We start from the raw sequence: 18855 nt of genomic DNA, 5'->3' as shown, positions 1-18855 counted from the left end.
ACAGAATTAAGAATTATAATACTTTATTCATTTAATAGGATCTCTATGCTGCGACAGGGCTGGTAACAATTTGAGGACAAGAGGAAAGCTCTTTGAGTAAATTATTTAATTGACAACCAATTCTTATGCAAAGCATTTTTTTATATTATTTTTTTTGGTTTTCATTTGTGAGTTATCTATTCCCATACAGTTTGCCTAAGAAAATATATTGTTTGCCCACATTTAGAATATAACATTCCGTCAGTTATTTTAAAGTATGTTGATAAAAGTGTAAGCCTTCAGTGTAGGATTATTTGAAAGATGAGGGAACAGAAAGTTGTTTTATGCAGATATGACAAGATATGCCAAATAATCAAAAAAAAATGTATGAACATGATTAGCCTACATCAATCTACAACTCAATTAATTATTCTCCTTTACAACATTTTGCTTAGACCTTATCATGACCAATTTGGATATGTCCTAGGAATTTTTAGCAACTATTCCTGAGGTTTAAACAAATGCCTTGAGTGGTGTTTGTTCTTTTGACACATGTCAAAATTATCCCCCTGTCTCGCTAAAGATATTATGACTATCTGGCAAAAGACAACAAAAGTTAATCTTAGCTATGCACAAAATGCTAACTATTCAAACACACCCACCAGTGGAAAAACACAAATGAATGTCACATTTCCTTTTTTTCAAACGCTTTTGAGTTGGTCATCCTTGGGAAAGTAAGCCACACCCACAAACTCGGCACGTCCAAGTTGGTTGCCATGGTTACGTGTCTTTACATGCCTTTAAACTGTTGCATGATGGATAGGAGGTGTTCGCTGCGTTTCTGGATGTTTCCCTGCTCCTCTTTCAGTCTCCCCTGCTCGTGCACAATCTCCTCCTTGGAAGAGAGAGGGAAAATGTATGAAAAAGGCATAAAGATCCTATTAAATTACTAGACCCTCACATTAGGAAGGATCGGCCGCCTATGGCGGCAGATTGACGAGGACGGCATTTTCGGAGCTAAACTGTCCAAGACGCACATCCAATAACACATGAGACCTAAAATAATTCTGCCCAAAAATAATTAGCAATTTTCTCAACCAGTGTCATATTAGCTTTTTAGGTGAGCGCTGATGCCACCCTGTAATAAGCAGTGCCCACTTTGTCAAAGGCAGGGACAGCAAAATATTTTTCTTGTCCATTCCCAGCACGCGCGATCCACCAATGTTCCGATGCAGGTTTCTCCAATCAAATAGCCAGTGGTGGAAAAGGTACTCAATGTCATACTTGAGTAAAAGTAAAGATACCTTCTTAATAAAAATGACTCAAGTAAAAGTGAAAGTCGCTCAGTAAAATACTACTTGAGTAAAAGTCTAATAGTATTTGGTTTTAAATATATTTAAGTATCAAAAGTAAATGGAATTGCTAAAATGTACTTAAGTATCACAAGTAAAAGTAAAAGCATAAACCATTTCAAATTGCTTATATTAAGCAAACAGATGGCACAATTTTATTTTTTCTATTTATTGGCGGGAAGCCAGTGGTACACTCCAACATTTTACAAAGTATTTGTGTTTAGTGAGTCCACCAGATTAGAGGCAGTAGGGATGAACAGGGATGTTCTCTTGATAAGTGTGTGAATTGGACCATTTTCCTGTCAAAATGTAACAACTACTTTTGGGTGTCAGGGAAAATGTATGGAGTAAAAAGTGCATTCTTTTCTTTAGGAATGTAGTGAAGTAAAAATATAAGTAAAGTACAGATACCCCAAAAAACTACTTAAGCAGTACTTTAAAGTATTTTTACTTAAGTACTTTACACCACTGCAAATAGCCTATCCCAAATGGCGATTAATCAAATAAAAAATGTGCTGTCATGTTAATAAACAACATATCCTAAAAACGGTACAGGTCAAAGTGAAATGGACAATATGGAATGGACAATCACAACCATTGTCCAGGAGTTTCATCCCATTATTATGATCAGTGGTTTCAAGTTTGTATCCATACATTTTTTTCCAAGCTGATCCTAGCTAAAAAAAATATATTTCTGCATTTCCCACTGTGTAAACACATTGCAAATAGGCTCACGATAACTCCTGATAAAGTTGGGTAGCTGATATTCAGAGCTTGAATAGCCAAATAAAGCCAATGCAACTGCCTGTTTTACAAACAGTGGGCCTACCACATGGATGGGCATTCATACAATTCCAATGCAGGCCGACATGATAGGCTACACCCCAGTAAGCACGAGCCGACGCGGATGCCCTTTGGACATATAACTTTTGGTGCCGTTCAGAACGGTCTTGATTTCCACATCTATAGACAGTTTTTTTTCCCATATTTTGTTGGTGTTACAAGGTGGAATTAAAATTGATTTGCTGTTTTTTGTCAACCATCTACACAAAATAATCTGTAACGTCAAAGTGGAAGAAAAATTCTACATTTTGTAAAAATGTATGAAAAATAAAACATATCTTGATTACATAAGTATTCAACCCACTGAGTCAATACATGTTCTAATCACATTTGGCAGCGATTACAGCTGTGAGTCTTTCAGGGTAAATCTCTACGGGCTTTGCACACCTGGATTGTACAATATTTGCACATGATTCTTTTCCATTTCTTGAAGCTCTGTCAAGTTGGTTGGTGATCATTGCTAGACAGCCATTTTAAAGTCTTGCTATAGATTTTCAAGCCGATTTAAGTCAAAACTGGAATTAGGCCACTCTGGAACATTCAATGTCGTGTTGGTAAGTAACTCCAGTGTATATTTGGCCTTGTATTTTAGGTTATTGTCCTGCTGAAAGGTGAATTTGTCTCAGTGTCTGTTGGAAAGAAAACTGAACCAAGTTTTCCTCTAGGATTTTGCCTGTGCTTAGCTCTGTTCCATTTATCTCCCCCAAAACTCCCCAGTCCTGTCACGGTTGTCATAGGAAGACGACCAAAGTGCAGCGTGTGTGTCGTTCCACATTTTATATATACTGTGAAACTATGCAATACATAAATATACTGAATGAAAAAACAACAAACTATGACGCAGAGATGAACACATACACAACTCAAAAATTAATCACCCACAAAACCCAGGTGGAGAAACCCCTACTTAAGTATGATCTCCAATTAGAGACAACGAGGAGCAGCTGCCTCTAATTGGAGATCATCCCAAACAAAACCCCAACATAGAAATACAAAACTAGAACCCAAACATAGAAATAGAAAACATAGAAAAATCCCCCTGTCACGCCCTGACCTACTCTACCATAGAAAATAACATCTTTCTGTGGTCAGGACGTGACAGTACCCCCCCAAAGGTACGGACTCCGACCGCACCTAGACAAAACAACAACAACCCCCCCAAAAAAAAAAGGGAGGGCAGGGTGGGTAACTTGTCTATGGCGGCTCTGGTGCAGTACCCAGAACCCTATTATCCAGCGGATCCTCCCACAGAGGAGGCGGCTCCGGTTCGGGGTGTAACCCCCGCTCCGCCTGCTGATCCCTCTGCTTCAGTACCACCAGACCGTGGCTCGTCATCGGAGGAACCGGACTGTAGATCATCACCGGAGGCTCTGTACTGCAGACCGCCGCCGGAGGTTCCGGGCTGCAGGCCGCCGCCGGAGGTTCCGGGCTGCAGGCCGCCGCCGGAGGTTCCGGGCTGCAGGCCGTGGCCGAAGACTCCGGGCTGCAGGCCGTGGCCGAAGACTCCGGGCTGCAGGCCGTGGCCGAAGACTCCGGGCTGCAGGCCGTCTCTGGATGTTCCGGACTGCAGGCCGTGTCAGGAGGTTCCGGACTGTAGAACGTCGCCGGAAGCTCTGGACTGGGAACTGTCGCCGGAAGCTCTGGACTAGGAACTGTCGCCAGAAGCTCTGGACTGGGAACTGTCGCCGGAAGCTCTGGACTGGGAATGCGCACTGGAAGCCTGATGCGTGGGGCTGGCACAGGGGACGCCAGAGTAGTAACACGCACCTCAGGGCGAGTGCGGGGAGCAGGAACAGGACACCCTGGACTGGGCAGGGGCACTGGAGGCCTGATGCGTGGGGGTGGCACAGGTGGCACCAGACTGGTGACACGCACCTCAGGGCAAGTGCGAGGAGCAGACACAGGACGTACCAGGCTGGATAGACTCACTGGAGGCCGGGTACGTGGGGCAGGCACAGGATATACTGGACCATGGAGGCGCACCGGAGGTCTCGAGCGTATAGCTGGCACACCCCGTCCTGGCTGGATGCTTACTTTCGCCCGGCAAATGCGGGGAGCTGGCACAGGACGAACTGGGCTGTGAATACGCACTGGCGACACAGTGCGCAGCGCCGGCGCAGGATATCCTAGACCGAGAAGGCGAACTGGAGACCAGGAGCGCTGAGCTGGCACCACCCTTCCTGGCTGAATACTCAACCTAGCACGACAAATGCGGGGCGCGGGCACAGATTGCACTGGGCTGTGAATGCGCATGACACGGTGCTTGCTTCTTCACTCGCTCCCCATGGTAAGCACGGGGAGTTGGCTCAGGTCTCCACCCTGACTCTGCCAATCTCCCCATGAGCCCCCCCCCAAATGTTTTTGGGGCTGCCTCTCGCACTTGCCTCGTGGTTGGTATAATGCCTCGTAGTATCGCCGCTCTGCTCTTGCTGCCTCGATTTCTTCTTTCAGACGGCGATACTCCCCAGCCTGACTCCAGGGTCTTTTTCTGTCCAGAATTTCCTCCCAAGTCCATTCCTGTTTCTCCTGGGCACGCTACTTGGTCCTTTGGTGGTGGGTGATTCTGTCACGGTTGTTGTAGGAAGAGGACCAAAGTGCAGCGTGTGTGTCGTTCCACATTTTATATATACTGTGAAACTATGCAATACATAAATACACTGAATGAAAAAACAACAAACCGTGACGCAGAGATGAACACATACACAACTCAAAAATGTATCACCCACAAAACCCAGGTGGAAAAACCCCTACTTAAGTATGATCTCCAATTAGAGACGAGGACCAGCTGCCTCTAATTGGAGATCATCCCAAACAAAACCCCAACATAGAAAACGTGGATCGGTGGCAACTAGAAAACCGGTGACGACGACCGCCGAACGCCGCCCGAACAAAGAGAGGGACCAACTTCGGCGGAAGTCATGACAGTACCCCCCCCTTGATGCGCGGCTCCAGCAGCGCGCCGACACCGGCCTCAGGGACGACCCGGAGGACGGGGCGCAGGACGATCCAGGTGGAGACGGTGAAACTCCCGCAGTAACGAAGGATCCAGAATGTCCTCCACCGGCACCCATCATCTCTCCTCCGGACCGTACCCCTCCCACTCCACGAGGTACTGAAGGCCCCTCGCCAGACGCCTTGAGTCCATGATGGCTCGAACAGCATACGCCGGGGCCCTCTCGATGTCCAGAGGGGGCGGAGGAACCTCCCGTACCTCAGATCCCTAGCGTGGACCAGCCACCACCGGCCTGAGGAGAGACACATGGAACGAGCGGTTAATGCGGTAATCGGGGGGGAGCGGTAATCTATAACAAACCTCGTTCAGTCTCCTCAGGACTTTAAATGGCCCAACAAACCTCGGTCCCAGCTTCCGGCAGGGCAAGCAGAAAGGCAGGTTTCGGGTCGAGAGCCAGACCCAATCCCCCGTCGCGAACACGGGTGCCTCACTGCGGTTGCGGTCGGCGCTCGCCTTCTGCCACCTGATGGCCCATTGCAGGTGCACATGGGCAGCGTCCCATGTCTCCTCCGAGCGCCGAAACCATTCATCCACCACAGGTGCCTCGAACTGGCTCTGATGCCATGGTGCCAGAACCAGCTGATAACCTAGTATGCACTGGAAAGGAGATCTGTTAGTGGAGGAGTGGCGGAGTGAGTTCTGGGCCATCTCTGCCCAGGGGATGAAAGCCGCCCACTCCCCCGGCCAGTCCTGGCAATAGGACCGCAGAAACCTACCCACATCCTGGTTAACTCTCTCTACCTGCCCGTTACTCTCGGGGTGAAAACCCGAGGTAAGGCTGACCGAGACCCCCAGACGTTCCATAAACGCCCTCCAAACCATGGACGTGACCTGGGGACCCAGATCAGAAACTATATCCTCAGGCACCCCGTAGTGCCGGAAGACGTGAGTGAACAGGGCCTCCGCAGTCTGTAGGGCCGTAGGGAGACCGGGCAAAGGAAGGAGACGGCAAGACTTAGAAAACCGATCTACAATGACCAGGATCGTAGTGTTCCCTTGTGACGGAGGTATATCCGTCAAGAAATCCACCGATAGGTGTGACCACGGCTGTTGTTGAACGGGTAGGGGTTGTAATTTCCCTCTGGGCAGGTGTCTAGGTGCCTTGCACTGGGCGCACACCAAGCAGGAGGAAACATAAACCCTCACGTCCTTAGCCAGGGTAGACCACCAGTACTTCCCACTAAGACAGCGCACTGTCCGACTGATGCCAGGATGACCAGAAGAGGGTGATGTGTGGGTCCAAGAGATCAAACGGTCGCGGACAGCAGACGGAACGAACAGACCCAACTGGACACTGGGTGGAAGTGGGCTCTGTACGTAACGCCCGCTTGATGTCCACGTCCACCTCCCACACCACCGGTGCCACCAGGCAAGAAGCCGGAAGGATGGGAGTGGGATCCGTGGACCGCTCCTCTGTGTCATACATCCGAGAAAGTGTGTCGGCCTTAGCATTCTGGGAACCTGGTCTGTAGGATAAGGTGAACAAAAAATGGGTGAAAAACATGGCCCACCTTGCCTGGCGAGGGTTCAGTCTCCTCGCCGCCCGGATATACTCCAGATTGCGGTGGTCAGTCCAAATGAGAAAATGGTATTTAGCCCCCTCAAGCCAGTGCCTCGACGCCTTCAGAGCCTTTACGACAGCCAACAGCTCCCGGTCCCCCACATCATAGTTTCGCTCCGCCGAGCTGAGCTTCTTCGAAAATAAATCACGGGGCAGAGCTTTGGTGGCGTACCCGAGCGCTGAGATAGCACAGCTCCTATCCCCGCCCCTATCCCAGCCTCGGACGCATCCACCTCCACTATAATGTGCCAAGGAGGGATCAGGATGAGCCCGCACGGGAGCTGAGGTAAACAGAGCCTTCAGGTGACCAAAAGCCCTGTCTGCCCCAGCTGACCACTGCAGTCGCACCGGTCCCCCCTTCAGCAATGAGGTAATGGGAGCCGCTATCTGACCAAAGCCCCGGATAAACCTCCGGTAGTAGATGGCCAACCCTAAGAACCGCTGCACCTCCTTTACTGTGGTTGGAGTCAGCCAATTACGCACGGCTGAAATGCGGTCACTTTCCATCTCCACCCCTGACGCGGAGAGGCGGTACCCGAGGAAGGAGACGGACTGTTGGAAGAACACACACTTCTCAGCCTTGACGTACAGGTCATGCTCCAACAGTCGACCAAGCACCCTGCGCACCAGGGACACATGCTCGGCGCGTGTAGCGGAGTATATCAGAATGTCATCGATATACACCACTACACCCTGCCCGTGCAGGTCCCTGAAAATCTAATCTACAAAGGATTGGAAGACTGATGGAGCATTCATCAACCTGTACGGCATGACGAGGTACTCATAGTGCCCAGAGGTGGTACGGAATGCCGTCTTCCACTCATCCCCCCTCCCGGATACGCACCAGATTGTAAGCGCTCCTGAGATCCAATTTCGTGAAGAAGCGCGCCCCGTGCATTGACTCAATCGCACTGGCTATGGGAGGCAGCGGGTAAATGTACCTCACAGTGATCTGATTGATACCTCGATAGTCAATACACGGGCGTAAACCACCGTCCTTCTTCACAAAAAAGAAACTCGAGGAGGCAGGTGAAGTGGAAGGCCGAATGTATCCCTGCCCCAGAGATTCGGAGACATATGTTTCCATAGCCGCCGTCTCCTCCTCTGACAGAGGATACACGTGACTCCTGGGAAGTGCTGCATCTACCAGGAGATTTATCGCACAATCCCCCCGTTGATGGGGTGGTAATTTAGTCGCCCTCTTCTTACAGAAGGCAAGAGCCAAATCGGCATATTCAGAGGGGATGTGCACGGTGGAGACCTGGTCTGGACTCTCCACCGTAGTGGCACCAATGGAAACACATACACACCTCCCTGCGCACTTACGTGACCATCCCTTGAGAGCCCTCTGTTGCCACGAAATAGTGGAGTCATGATAGGCCAACCAGGGAAGGCCCAGCACCATGGGAAACGCAGGAGAATCAATCAGGAAGAGACTAATTCTCTCCTCATGACCCTCCTGCGTTATCATACATAGTGGAGCAGTGGCCTCCCTAATCAGCCCCTACCCTAAAGGACGACTATCTAAGGCATGTACAGGGAATGGCACATCAACAGGAACAATAGGGATCCCTAAATTAAGTGCAAATGAACGGTCAATAAAGTTCCCAGCTGCGCCTGAATCTACTAGCGCCTTATGCTGAGAATGCAAGGAAAACTCAGGAAATTCTATACACACACACACGTGAGCAACAGGGAGCTCTGGGTGAGTCAGGTGTCTACTCACCTGGGATGATCCGCCAGTGCCCTGCCACCTGTAAGGGTGGTGTCCCTGCATGCCAGCTCCCGACGAACGTCCTCCCGTAGACTACACCGGTAATGGTCGATCAGGGCCCTTTCATTCCATCCCGCGCTGGCGGCCAGGGTCCTGAAGTCCAGTGCATAGTCTTGTGCGCTCCTCATCCCCTGTCTAAGGTGGAACAAGCATTCTCCCGCCGCTCTCCCCTCAGATGGATGATCGAAAACCGCCCGGAAGCGGCGGGTGAAATCTTCATAGTGGAACAAAGCTGCGCTTTCTCTCCCCCATACGGCGTTGGCCCACTACCATTACTCAAGTGCTTTCCCCGACAGACAGGAGATGAGGGCGGATACGCACTCGTGTCCCGAAGTAGCCGGGTGGACGGTCACCAGGTAGAGCTCCAACTGGAGCAGGAACCCCTGGCACCCGGCAGCCGTCCCATCACACGCCCTCGGGAGCGAGAGCCGAATCCCACTGGGTCCAGGTGACGGAGGGGTGGACAGCGGTGTGGGTTGTGGTGACGTTGAGGGGGGTGTGGGAAAATCCCCTCTCTCCCATCGCTCCATGGTGTACAGCATGCGATCCATGGCTGTGCCAAGATTTTGTAGCATAGTCGCGTGCTGCTGGACGCGCTCCTCCACAGGTAACGGAGGACTGGGTGCACCTGCTGACTCCATAATATAGGTGCGTGTTTCTGTCAAGAGTCAATGTGCAGCAGGTGGGACGGAGTCAGGCGCAGGACACAGAGAATGAGTAATAAAGGTCTTTACTCAACAAAACAACAAAATATTTCACGCAGGGAAAATAACTCAGCTCACAATTACACGCGACACCTTAACACAGAACAAACACTCACAAAACCAAGGGGGAAACCAGAGGGTTAAATAGGGAACAATAATGATGAAATGGAAATCAGGTGTGTACAATGAAGACAAAACAAATGGAAAAAGAAAACGTGGATCGGTGGCAACTAGAAAACCGGTGACGACGACCGCCGAACGCCGCCTGAACAAGGAGAGGGACCAACTTCGGCGGAAGTCGTGACAGTGCCCTTCTTTGTGAGGTATTGGAAAACCTCCCTGGTCTTTGTGGTTGAATCTGTGTTTGAAATTCACTGCTCGACTAAAGGAACCTTACAGATAATTATATGTGGGGTACAAAGATGAGGTAGTCATTCAAAAAGCATTTTAAACACTAATATGCAGAGTGAGTCCATGCAACGTATTATACAACTTTTTACTCCTGAACTTATTTAGGCTTGCCATAACAAAGGGGTTGAATACTTATTGACTCAATACATTTCAGCTTTTCGTTTTTAATTTAAAAAAAAATTTAATCTTAAAATGTAATTCTACTTTGACATAATGGGGTATTGTGTGTAGGTCAGTGACACAAAATCTCAATTTAATCAATTTTCAGTCTGTAACACAACAAAATGTGGAAAAAGTCAAAGGGTGTGAATACTTTCTGAAGGCACAGTGCAGATAAATTCTTCAGATTTACTGTTTTACACAATATCTTATCAGAGCACTGGCTAACCATGGTTGACCAACTCCCTGACAAACATGGCTGACCCTTGGACCATCATAAGAAGGTTCCTCTCAGTTCTAGTATTCTAATTCCTAATTCAATGGAAAAAAGATGCCCTATACCTGGCTTTCAGCAGGACATTGAGCGTACACTTCAGCAAAAGCACATTGGCGTATTCATAGGTGGACTGCTACCTTTTCTGAACAGATGAGGGGTTTTCTGGTAGCCTAGTGCTGAAAGGTACACACACTCCCCAAAAACCCATAATGTCATGTGATCATCCACTAGAAATAAAACTGAATTGAATACAACTTCACATGTAATCTCCTACACTTCAGGAATACACTTCTAATTCTACACCTGAAACTGCATGCATGTTTATGTTTGTGCTACTGTTTGTGTGTGTGTGCGTGTGTGCGTGTGCGCGTGTGTGTGTGTGTGTGTGTGTGTGTGTGTGTGTGTGTGTGTGTGTGTGTGTGTGTGTGTGTGTGTGTGTGTGTGTGTGTGGTTAGTAACCACTACACACCCTGAGTTTACACAGCCCCTTCCTTTCCTTGTCATTCTCCTCTGCCCGTGCACGTAGCCAGGTCTCATTCTGGGCTCTGTGTCGCTCAAGCATTTCCTGTAGTTCCTGCAACACCAAAACCACAAACAAAGCTTCTGTCATTCTTCCTGGAAAACCATTATTTCATAGAATACAAATTATTCACCCACACAAAAAGGGGAACTATTGGAAAGCTACATATTTAGTGAATGAGTGAGTGAATGATAATCTTGAACTATGAGTGAGCCTTTACCTCCTCCTGTTGCTGATGGTGGGCTTGGTGAGCTTCTCTCTTGTACTGAAGAGCAGCTGCAGACTGAGCAAGCTCTGACCTTTCTCTACAGTAATGAATAACTTATTGAACGGATGAATGAATGCATGCATTAATTAATTGGTTTGTCAGTCACTCAGTCAATGAATGAAGAGTTTATTGGTCAGGAAAATGTTTGACCTGTTTGTCAAACCTGTTTGTCAAAGGTCATCTGTTTGTCAAACTTTGGACCTAGATTGAAAACATAATACCTGTCAAGCTTCTGGAACTCTCCATCAAGCATGGAGAAAGCTTTATGGATCATATCCATCGCCTCATCTCGGACGGCACTGAAGTCTCTTTGGGCTGTAACCTAATGATGTAACATCAGCATGATAAACATGCAGACTACAAGTTGTTATAGAAACAGTATGTGAGCAAGTTGCTACTACCTGGATATAATAGCATGTCTTACAAGGTGGGATTTTCTTAAGGAAAGTTTGACTGCTCATCTCTCTCTCTCTCTCTCTCTCTCTCTCTCTCTCTCTCTGTCTCTCTCTCTCCCTCTCTCTCTCTCTCTCTCTCAATCCCTAGGACCATGCCTCAGGACTACCTGGCCTAAGGACTCCTGCCTGTCCCTGTCCCCAATCCACCCAGCCATGCTACCGATCCAATTCTGCTGTTCATGCCTGAGGCTATGGAACTCTGACCTGTTTCTCCGTACATGCTATTTTGTGCCGGACCTACTGTTTCAACCCTTTCTCTCTCTAATTCTTTCCCGGACCTCTGAATGCTCAGCTATGAAAAGACAACTGACATTTACTCCTGAAGTGTTGAACTGCTGCACCCTCTATAACAACTGTGGTATTTATTTGACCCAACTGGTCATCTACAAAAGGTTGAACGTCTTGAAGAACGACCGGGCCATGTACTCTTATAATCTCCATCTGGCACAGCTAGAAAAGGACTGGCCACCGCTCGGATCCTGGTTCCTCTCTAGGTTTCTACCAAGGTTCCTGCCTTTCTAGGGAGTTTTTCCTAACCATTGCGCTTCTGCATCTTCATGTGCATTGCTTGCTCTTAGGCTGGGTATCTGTATAGAACTGCGTGACAACTGCTGATGTAAGAAGGGTTTTAAAAATACATTTCATTGATTGATTGACTGCTTTAAAATGTTTTACTAAGTTACTACATCATACAGTAACAATGCCTCTATGCAGTTTGATGAAAAGTTCACTGCTTTTCATGTGACCCACCTGTGCAGAGGCAGCTGCATCCGTCCTCACAGAAAACAGAGATGGAGACTCACTCAGCTCATACTTGACATTGGGGACCTTTGTCGGCGCGAAGCTGATCAAATGAGAGCGAAAAAGCTTTGTGAAACCTGAAACCTAATTTGAATAACTGTAACTGTGTAGGTGTAGGATCTTAACTTGATCATCCTGTTGAAAAACAACTTTCCTCAAAAGCAGGAAAATGTAAAACTTGTAGTGTATTTGGGGTTTAAAAAGGCTTCTAAAGTTTGTAATTTCCACAAAAATTTCAGACTAGATTTTCCCTTCTGAAAAATATATCAACCGCTACAAAAATGTCCATTCATTAAAATCCACACAATAATAGACATTTCCTGTTTTGCTGCAGGACAATTTTTCTGCTGTAGGAGACTGGTTCAGATTCTACATCTGTAGGTAAACATAAAATAACACAGCCAAACCAGAAAAATAAGTCTGCAAAAGAGAGCAAAATGTTAATTGTAGTTTGAATAGGATAGCTGACATAACAAAATACTAACCCATGGCTGACTCCCTGAAGTCCAAACTCAGATAGAATCTCCTTCATCACTATTAGAAGAACAGAAAGGAACTGCAGAACCGGCTTGTCAAATTACATCAAACTCCCAGAGACACACGAATAAAGGTTGAAGAAAGATGTAAAAGTGTAACGGAATGGCAAAAAACTACCCAAGTATTGGAAATCTTTGAAATTGATATAGGCTGTGTTACCTGGCTGTCTTTCGGATGGGTTAATCAATTTCATCACCTTCAGGTCATTGAATTCTTGTTCTTCATTTTTGCCACCGAATACATATATCTGCATAATACGAACACCAGGTCATTAAGAGAGAGAAATAGAGGAAGAGATAGACAGATGACACACACGTGCGTGCACACATATCCAAGCACGCACACACACGCACACACACACACGCACACACACATGGCTGTGAAGGATGAAGGCTGTGTGGTCATGACGGCGGGCCGGAGGAATCCCCACATAGAGAGGCACCTTCCATTTCATCTTAGCTGGAGTGGGGGAGATGGAGGGAGGGAGGGACCAGGGAGGGAGACAAGTAGAGGGAGGGAGACAGGGAAGAGGGGAAATGTCAGTACATGTCAGCTACTAGGCCTTTATCTGTAAACCTGGGATCTTTATTCAAACCGCTGAAAACAAATAATAATTGCTTGAAGGAATGAGGGATGGATTTTTGTGCATGGACTTTTTCCACACGAGGGCAGCAAACATGCAGTATTCAAATGCCCATGCTAATATAGTGGAAACCATGATGATGCTGTTTGACTTACCAATGCTTAATTTATGAATTTCATTTGTTGATGTGACTGTTCCATCCTGACTGGTGCATTTTCCACCAAACAAGTAAATATCCTGAATTGAATGATATTCAAATAATAAGAACATGAGTACATGAATAACACCAAAGTAGACATTCATAGTCCGTTAAGGATTTAATGATTCAAGCATTCTGTTGCCTGGCAATATCAATATCATTTGATATTTTTGGTAGGTGGTGAGGGGGCATTTAGTGTGATGTTTATACCTTGTCATGATGTGCTGTGAGGGTCTGACCTGCACAGGCCAGGGGTGACTCCCCCTTCACACCATACCTCTGCCACACCAGGGTTTCTGAGAATGACAGGTCACTTTAGTTCACTTCAGCCCCATTCCACTGTGACATTAATAATGCACTATTGATGTCACAATGAGTTTAGAATAACAACATTACATCATAGTGGTTTGCTGCTGGTGATTTATTCATAATGTCAGAATAGGCTGTCTGAGGATGAGGTCAGACAAGTTGAGCCCCATTCTGATAATTGCACTGTGACATCAATAATGCACTACTTATGTCACAATAAATGTAGAATTACAACATTACATCATAGTGGTTTGCTGGTAGTGATGTCATTAATGAAGTCACACTACACTCTTAGAAAAAAAGGTGCTAACTAGAACCAAAAAGGGTTCTTTGGCTGTCCCCATAGGAGAACCCTTTGAAGAACCCCTATTGGTTCCAGATAGAACCCTTTTGGGTTCCATGTACAACTCTTTCCCCAGAGGGTTCTACATGGAACCCAAAAGAGTTCTACCTGGATCCAAAAAGGGTTCTTCTATGGGGACAGCCACAAAACCCTTTTGGAACCCTATGTAGGCTGTTTGAGGATGAGGTCACTTAAGTTCAGAATCATAGATGCAGCAAAGAGGTCAATGGAACGCAGACCATGAGGGAAAGAAGATGGATGCCGTATTGGCGCACATACAACAAATCTGATCTAACAAAGTGGATATTTGTCAAATCCGTCATGATTGATGTATTGAAACAGGCCCACAATGTGGTTACTAAAGTCCTATTTGGATATATTTCTCTGTTTTCGCTGCATAACATTTAGAAGTAGTCCCTTTTCAGGTTTAGAAGAAGCGACTGCTAAATGCTAACTACTGTTTGTATAAACTGGTAGCATAGCTAGCATACAGAAATTGTCAGTGGTAGTCAAAGTAGTTTTTAACTATAATGCAGTTGATTGGTGACAATGACATGAACATGTATTGGGGTTGACCTCCATACAAGGATTATACTCTGATTTTTCCCTCTAGTGTAAAATACACATATAAACAATAGCCTAATGTAGGCTAATTTTGATGGGTGCAATGAGGAGAATCGGATCTTTCCCCCACAGCATCTTTCCCCACTCGTTTTCATGGAAATTCCATTGTTTTGGTAGAGTTCGATTGACCTCTTTACCGAATCTATTTTGACAATTCCAATGTGACATCAATAATGTATTATTGATGTCAGAATGAGTTTAGAATAACAGCATTACAGCAGTTTGATGTCATTTATGATTCAGAATTACACACTTGCATCACAGTTGTTTACTGAGGTTTTGGTTTGATTAGAACATTCCACTATTCTAATGATGTCACAATGGGTTTACTAAAATGTGTAAAGCAAAGTCAAATGTAAAGTATATCAGCCCATGCAAAGTCTGTAGGAGCACTAGCATTTCTTTACTCGTGTTGAAAACATGAACGTCTTTGTAGTAGCAGCCATCCTCAGCACATCCCCCAAACATGAACACCTGCTCACAGACTACAGCAAACGTGTGGTTGTATCTGCAAAGACAAAACATCACAGACACAGGCAAATACTGTAGCAGGCTGCATCTGCAGGATCAGAGCATATCAACAAGGGATATATTAGGCTACAGTGTTATCTGTCAAAACTAAAATAAGTGTTCGTACTGACAAAAAACTGGACTGAACTGAACTAAGTTCAGAACTGAAATGAAGCCAAACTTGTTGTCTATGGCCTGTTGTTGCAAGGCAAGGGCTGTGTGAATTTGGATTGGGATGAGGATGAGAGTGCCCGTACTAGACTGTTGGGCGTCCTTGGAACGGTCATGACTGAACCGTGCCAAGTACTGGGGGGCGTCAATGGAAGACAGATGGCATTCAGATATAGTTTCACATGAGGTCGTCCGTTACTCTATTGGTTGCCGTTGTCAACATACTGTGCCATGGCAACCTTTCACGCACACTCTGTGATGGAATGCAGCACAGCTAACAAACAAGTCTTCTGGTGTACAATATTAGCTAAACCCAGCAAATGTAATGATGCATCCTCTCAACAGGAGAATCTTTAGCTCATTTCTGTCATTTGAGACCACTAGTTAGGCTTCTTATGTTTACGATGGTGTAAATTACCTTGCAGATGGCAGAGTGCCAGTGGTCTTGACTGGGGTCCAGCTCAGAGAGACTGAAATACAAGTAGTCACACTCTGAACCAAAGAGACTGAAGAGATGCATTACTCTACATGCATAAATATTTCCTCTGACCAAAGTTCACCTCCACGGCAGCATTATTTATAATTTACTTCCTAATCAGTGAGTTCGACCTGACAGCAACAGGGTCACTGATTTGGATGAAAGTGTTTGCTATGCTTGTAAGTGACCATGGCTCCACCCTGGCCCATACTGACCTGTTGTGACCATGGCTTCACCCTGGCCCATACTGACCTGTTGTGACCATGGCTCCACCCTGGCCCATACTGACCTGTTGTGACCATGGCTCCACCCTGGCACATACTGACCTGTTGTGACCATGGCTCCACCCTGGCCCATACTGACCTGTTGTGACCATGGCTCCACCCTGGCCCATACTGACCTGTTGTGACCATGGCTCCACCCTGGCCCATACTGACCTGTTGTGACCATGGCTCCACCCTGGCCCATACTGACCTGTTGTGACCATGGCTCCACCCTGGCCCATACTGACCTGTGGTGACCATGGCTCCACCCTGGCCCATACTGACCTGTGGTGACCATGGCTCCACCCTGGCCCATACTGACCTGTGGTGACCATGGCTCCACCCTGGCCCATACTGACCTGTGGTGACCATGGCTCCACCCTGGCCCATACTGACCTGTGGTGACCATGGCTCCACCCTGGCCCATACTGACCTGTGGTGACCATGGCTCCACCCTGGCCCACACTGACCTGTGTTGAACATCATGAGGTCATCAGTGGGGACACCGTCTTGGAGCCCACCGTAGACATAAATGTTGTCTCCCACGGAGAAGGAACTGTGTCTGATGGTTCTAAGAGACACACCCCCTGTGGCAAGCCGCTCCCACGTCAATGACACTATAGCCAATGAGACCAGAGGGCATGCTTTACTCAGTGTTAAACTGTGTAGTTTTAGTTACAATGAACTGTACAGCAAACTCAGTAATGAACATCACAATCTCACCCTAAGCATGGCATGGATCGTGAAAATAATAAACACTACAGCTACTACTCTTTCAAAATTGTTGTTGTTATGGCAATGTTAGTTTGGGGGAGTTAAGCTCTTTCATCTCATCCATTGACACTGGAAGTGGCAAAGAATCTGGAGTTTTAACCAATTATGTTAGCCTTCATCTTTGAGTCGAGGCTGGGTTCCTTCTTATCATCTACACTGCTTCCCTGTAATAACCCAGGGACTCCCTGCCCTGTAATCTTACCTATGTCAAAGCAGTAGACTCCAGGAAGACATTCTCCAGCCTGTGGACTGGCCACTCCTCCAAACAGGTAGAGCTTGCCTTTAACCACACTGCGGAGGCAGGAAGAATATATCTACAGTATATATGTACATTTTTTTAAATGTTAATTAACCTTTGTTTAACTAGGTAAGACAGTTAAGAACAAATTATCATTATCAATGACAGCCTAGGAGCAGTGGGTTAACTGCCTTGTTCAGGGGGAAATGACAGATTTATACATTGTCAGCTCGAGATTCAATCTAGCAACCTTTCGGTTACTGGCCCAATGCTCTCACCACTAGGCTACCTTCCGCCCCAAGGGACTTCCTGCCCTGTAATCTTACCTATGTCAAAGCAGTAGACTTAACAGGTGTCTCAATGAATGTCTCCATGGTTGATTTGTAAACAAATAGCATACCGTATTAGTATGGTCTGAGATTGAAATGGTAATTGATATATCCTAATTGTTAAGATGCTGTATACAGTATATCAATTACCAAATTGTGTGTCCTTCTCTTGCTGAGGGTATAACCCCATTCTGTGGCATCACCTCCCATGTGATGTGAGTGGCTGAAACTAGAAACATAATACAAGTTTGTAGAGTGAAGTGAGTAATCATATGTAAGTAATGACATTATATTGCATGTTTAAGAAGGCTTGTATCATGATTCATCTAGACTGTCAATAGGGGTATTTAGTCATAGCCTACATGTGTTGGGTTGAGCTCATTGAGTATAATTATACTGTACCTGTGAGCATGTAGAAGTCATTCAAATATACTGGCTGCTCCTCCTACAGAACAAGGGGAAATACATTGCTAGGTTCATTGCAGTGTTTTAGATAGGCTTACCAATTACTAGCATAAGGTAATGAGATTTACCTCATGGGATATGGTGGACACCCCTCCAAACAGGAAAGCTATATTCCCAGCCACAGCTTGCGCATGGCCGTGCCTGGGAAGGTGGAGATATGTGGAAATGGAGAAACTAAACATGGAAACAACTATGTTGTTTTTCCATCTGCTTCTAGAGAGGCATGTTCAGCCAAGTTAAGAAAATACTGGGGGCATACCTGAGGTGATGACGGGGAAAAGCTGAGCGGTCACTGAGAGAAACACACACACACACACACACACACACACACACACACACACACACACACACACACACACACACACACACACACACACACACACACACACACACACACACACACACACACACACTTACCTGGGGCTTGGTGGTTTACCTTTCGTTTCCTTGGCAACCCAGTGTCCACTTGCTAAGGCCATTCTGTCTACAGAAACAGGCATAAAAAGCTCTAAAGATGATCAATATATTTTACTGACAAAAGTGCCAACATGAAGTAATCCTGGTGTTAAATAATGTACCATAAATATTTTGGTGGAGAAGGAATCTGCCCCGGGTGATCCTAGAATAGTTCGCTGGTTTTAAGCACCGTGTCCTCTTACAGACACACCTTTGCCGTGCAGGTACTGTAAACTGAACACTCTCGTTGCCTAGTGATGACCACAAACAGACCTCATGAAGCACAAACTACCAGTAGCAATACGTTTCACATGACTTAACCACCTGGTATGCACCTTTGAGCATGCAATAGAAATTTACCATGAACAAAAAAGGACCTTGGTAGGCGGCGCTTCATTCAATTACACCTGCAACAAAAACAGGCAATGCATAATGTTCTACTATATGGAAGGTGATCCT

The 18855-nt window shown here is 46.3% G+C and overlaps 1 protein-coding gene across 2 annotated transcripts; it reads right to left on the bottom strand.

The window, feature by feature from the left end:
• Positions 1 to 87: 87 nt before the first annotated feature.
• On the bottom strand, positions 88 to 18748 carry zmp:0000001301 (tip elongation aberrant protein 1). Of its 2 annotated transcripts, none has more exons than XM_045692518.1 (19): positions 18519 to 18748; positions 18358 to 18424; positions 18009 to 18081; positions 17878 to 17920; positions 17626 to 17704; positions 17111 to 17199; positions 16605 to 16751; positions 15812 to 15863; positions 15120 to 15220; positions 13647 to 13732; positions 13393 to 13474; positions 13022 to 13113; positions 12814 to 12901; positions 12603 to 12651; positions 12067 to 12160; positions 11083 to 11183; positions 10814 to 10898; positions 10543 to 10647; positions 88 to 874 (listed from the first exon to the last, which is right to left on the bottom strand). In XM_045692518.1, the coding sequence occupies exons 2-19, from the start codon at positions 18417 to 18419 to the stop codon at positions 770 to 772; spliced, it is 1533 nt and encodes a 510-aa protein (XP_045548474.1). In that variant the 5' UTR covers positions 18420 to 18424; positions 18519 to 18748; the 3' UTR covers positions 88 to 769. The 2 variants fall into 2 exon arrangements, with proteins under 2 accessions (XP_045548474.1, XP_013994202.1); XM_014138727.2 differs by having other exon boundaries at positions 13028 to 13113; positions 18519 to 18744.
• Between the last annotated feature and the right edge of the window lie 107 nt (positions 18749 to 18855).

Source organism: Salmo salar, chromosome ssa13 (assembly GCF_905237065.1).
Source record: "Salmo salar chromosome ssa13, Ssal_v3.1, whole genome shotgun sequence".
NCBI classification, from domain to species: Eukaryota; Metazoa; Chordata; class Actinopteri; order Salmoniformes; family Salmonidae; genus Salmo; species Salmo salar.
This window is presented reverse-complemented; position numbering and strand designations above follow the sequence as displayed.

Bases quoted from the DNA above. Each gene is read 5' to 3' on its own strand.
- zmp:0000001301 (XM_045692518.1), bottom strand. From the start codon at position 18,419: ATGGCCTTAGCAAGTGGACACTGGGTTGCCAAGGAAACGAAAGGTAAA. The intron at 10,899-11,082 runs GTATTATGTTTT...TCATTACTGTAG, and splicing joins GAGTTCCAGAAGCTTGACAG to AGAAAGGTCAGAGCTTGCTC. The intron at 875-10,542 runs GTGTGTAGTGGT...CTCTCTTCCAAG, and splicing joins AGGGGCTGTGTAAACTCAGG to GAGGAGATTGTGCACGAGCA.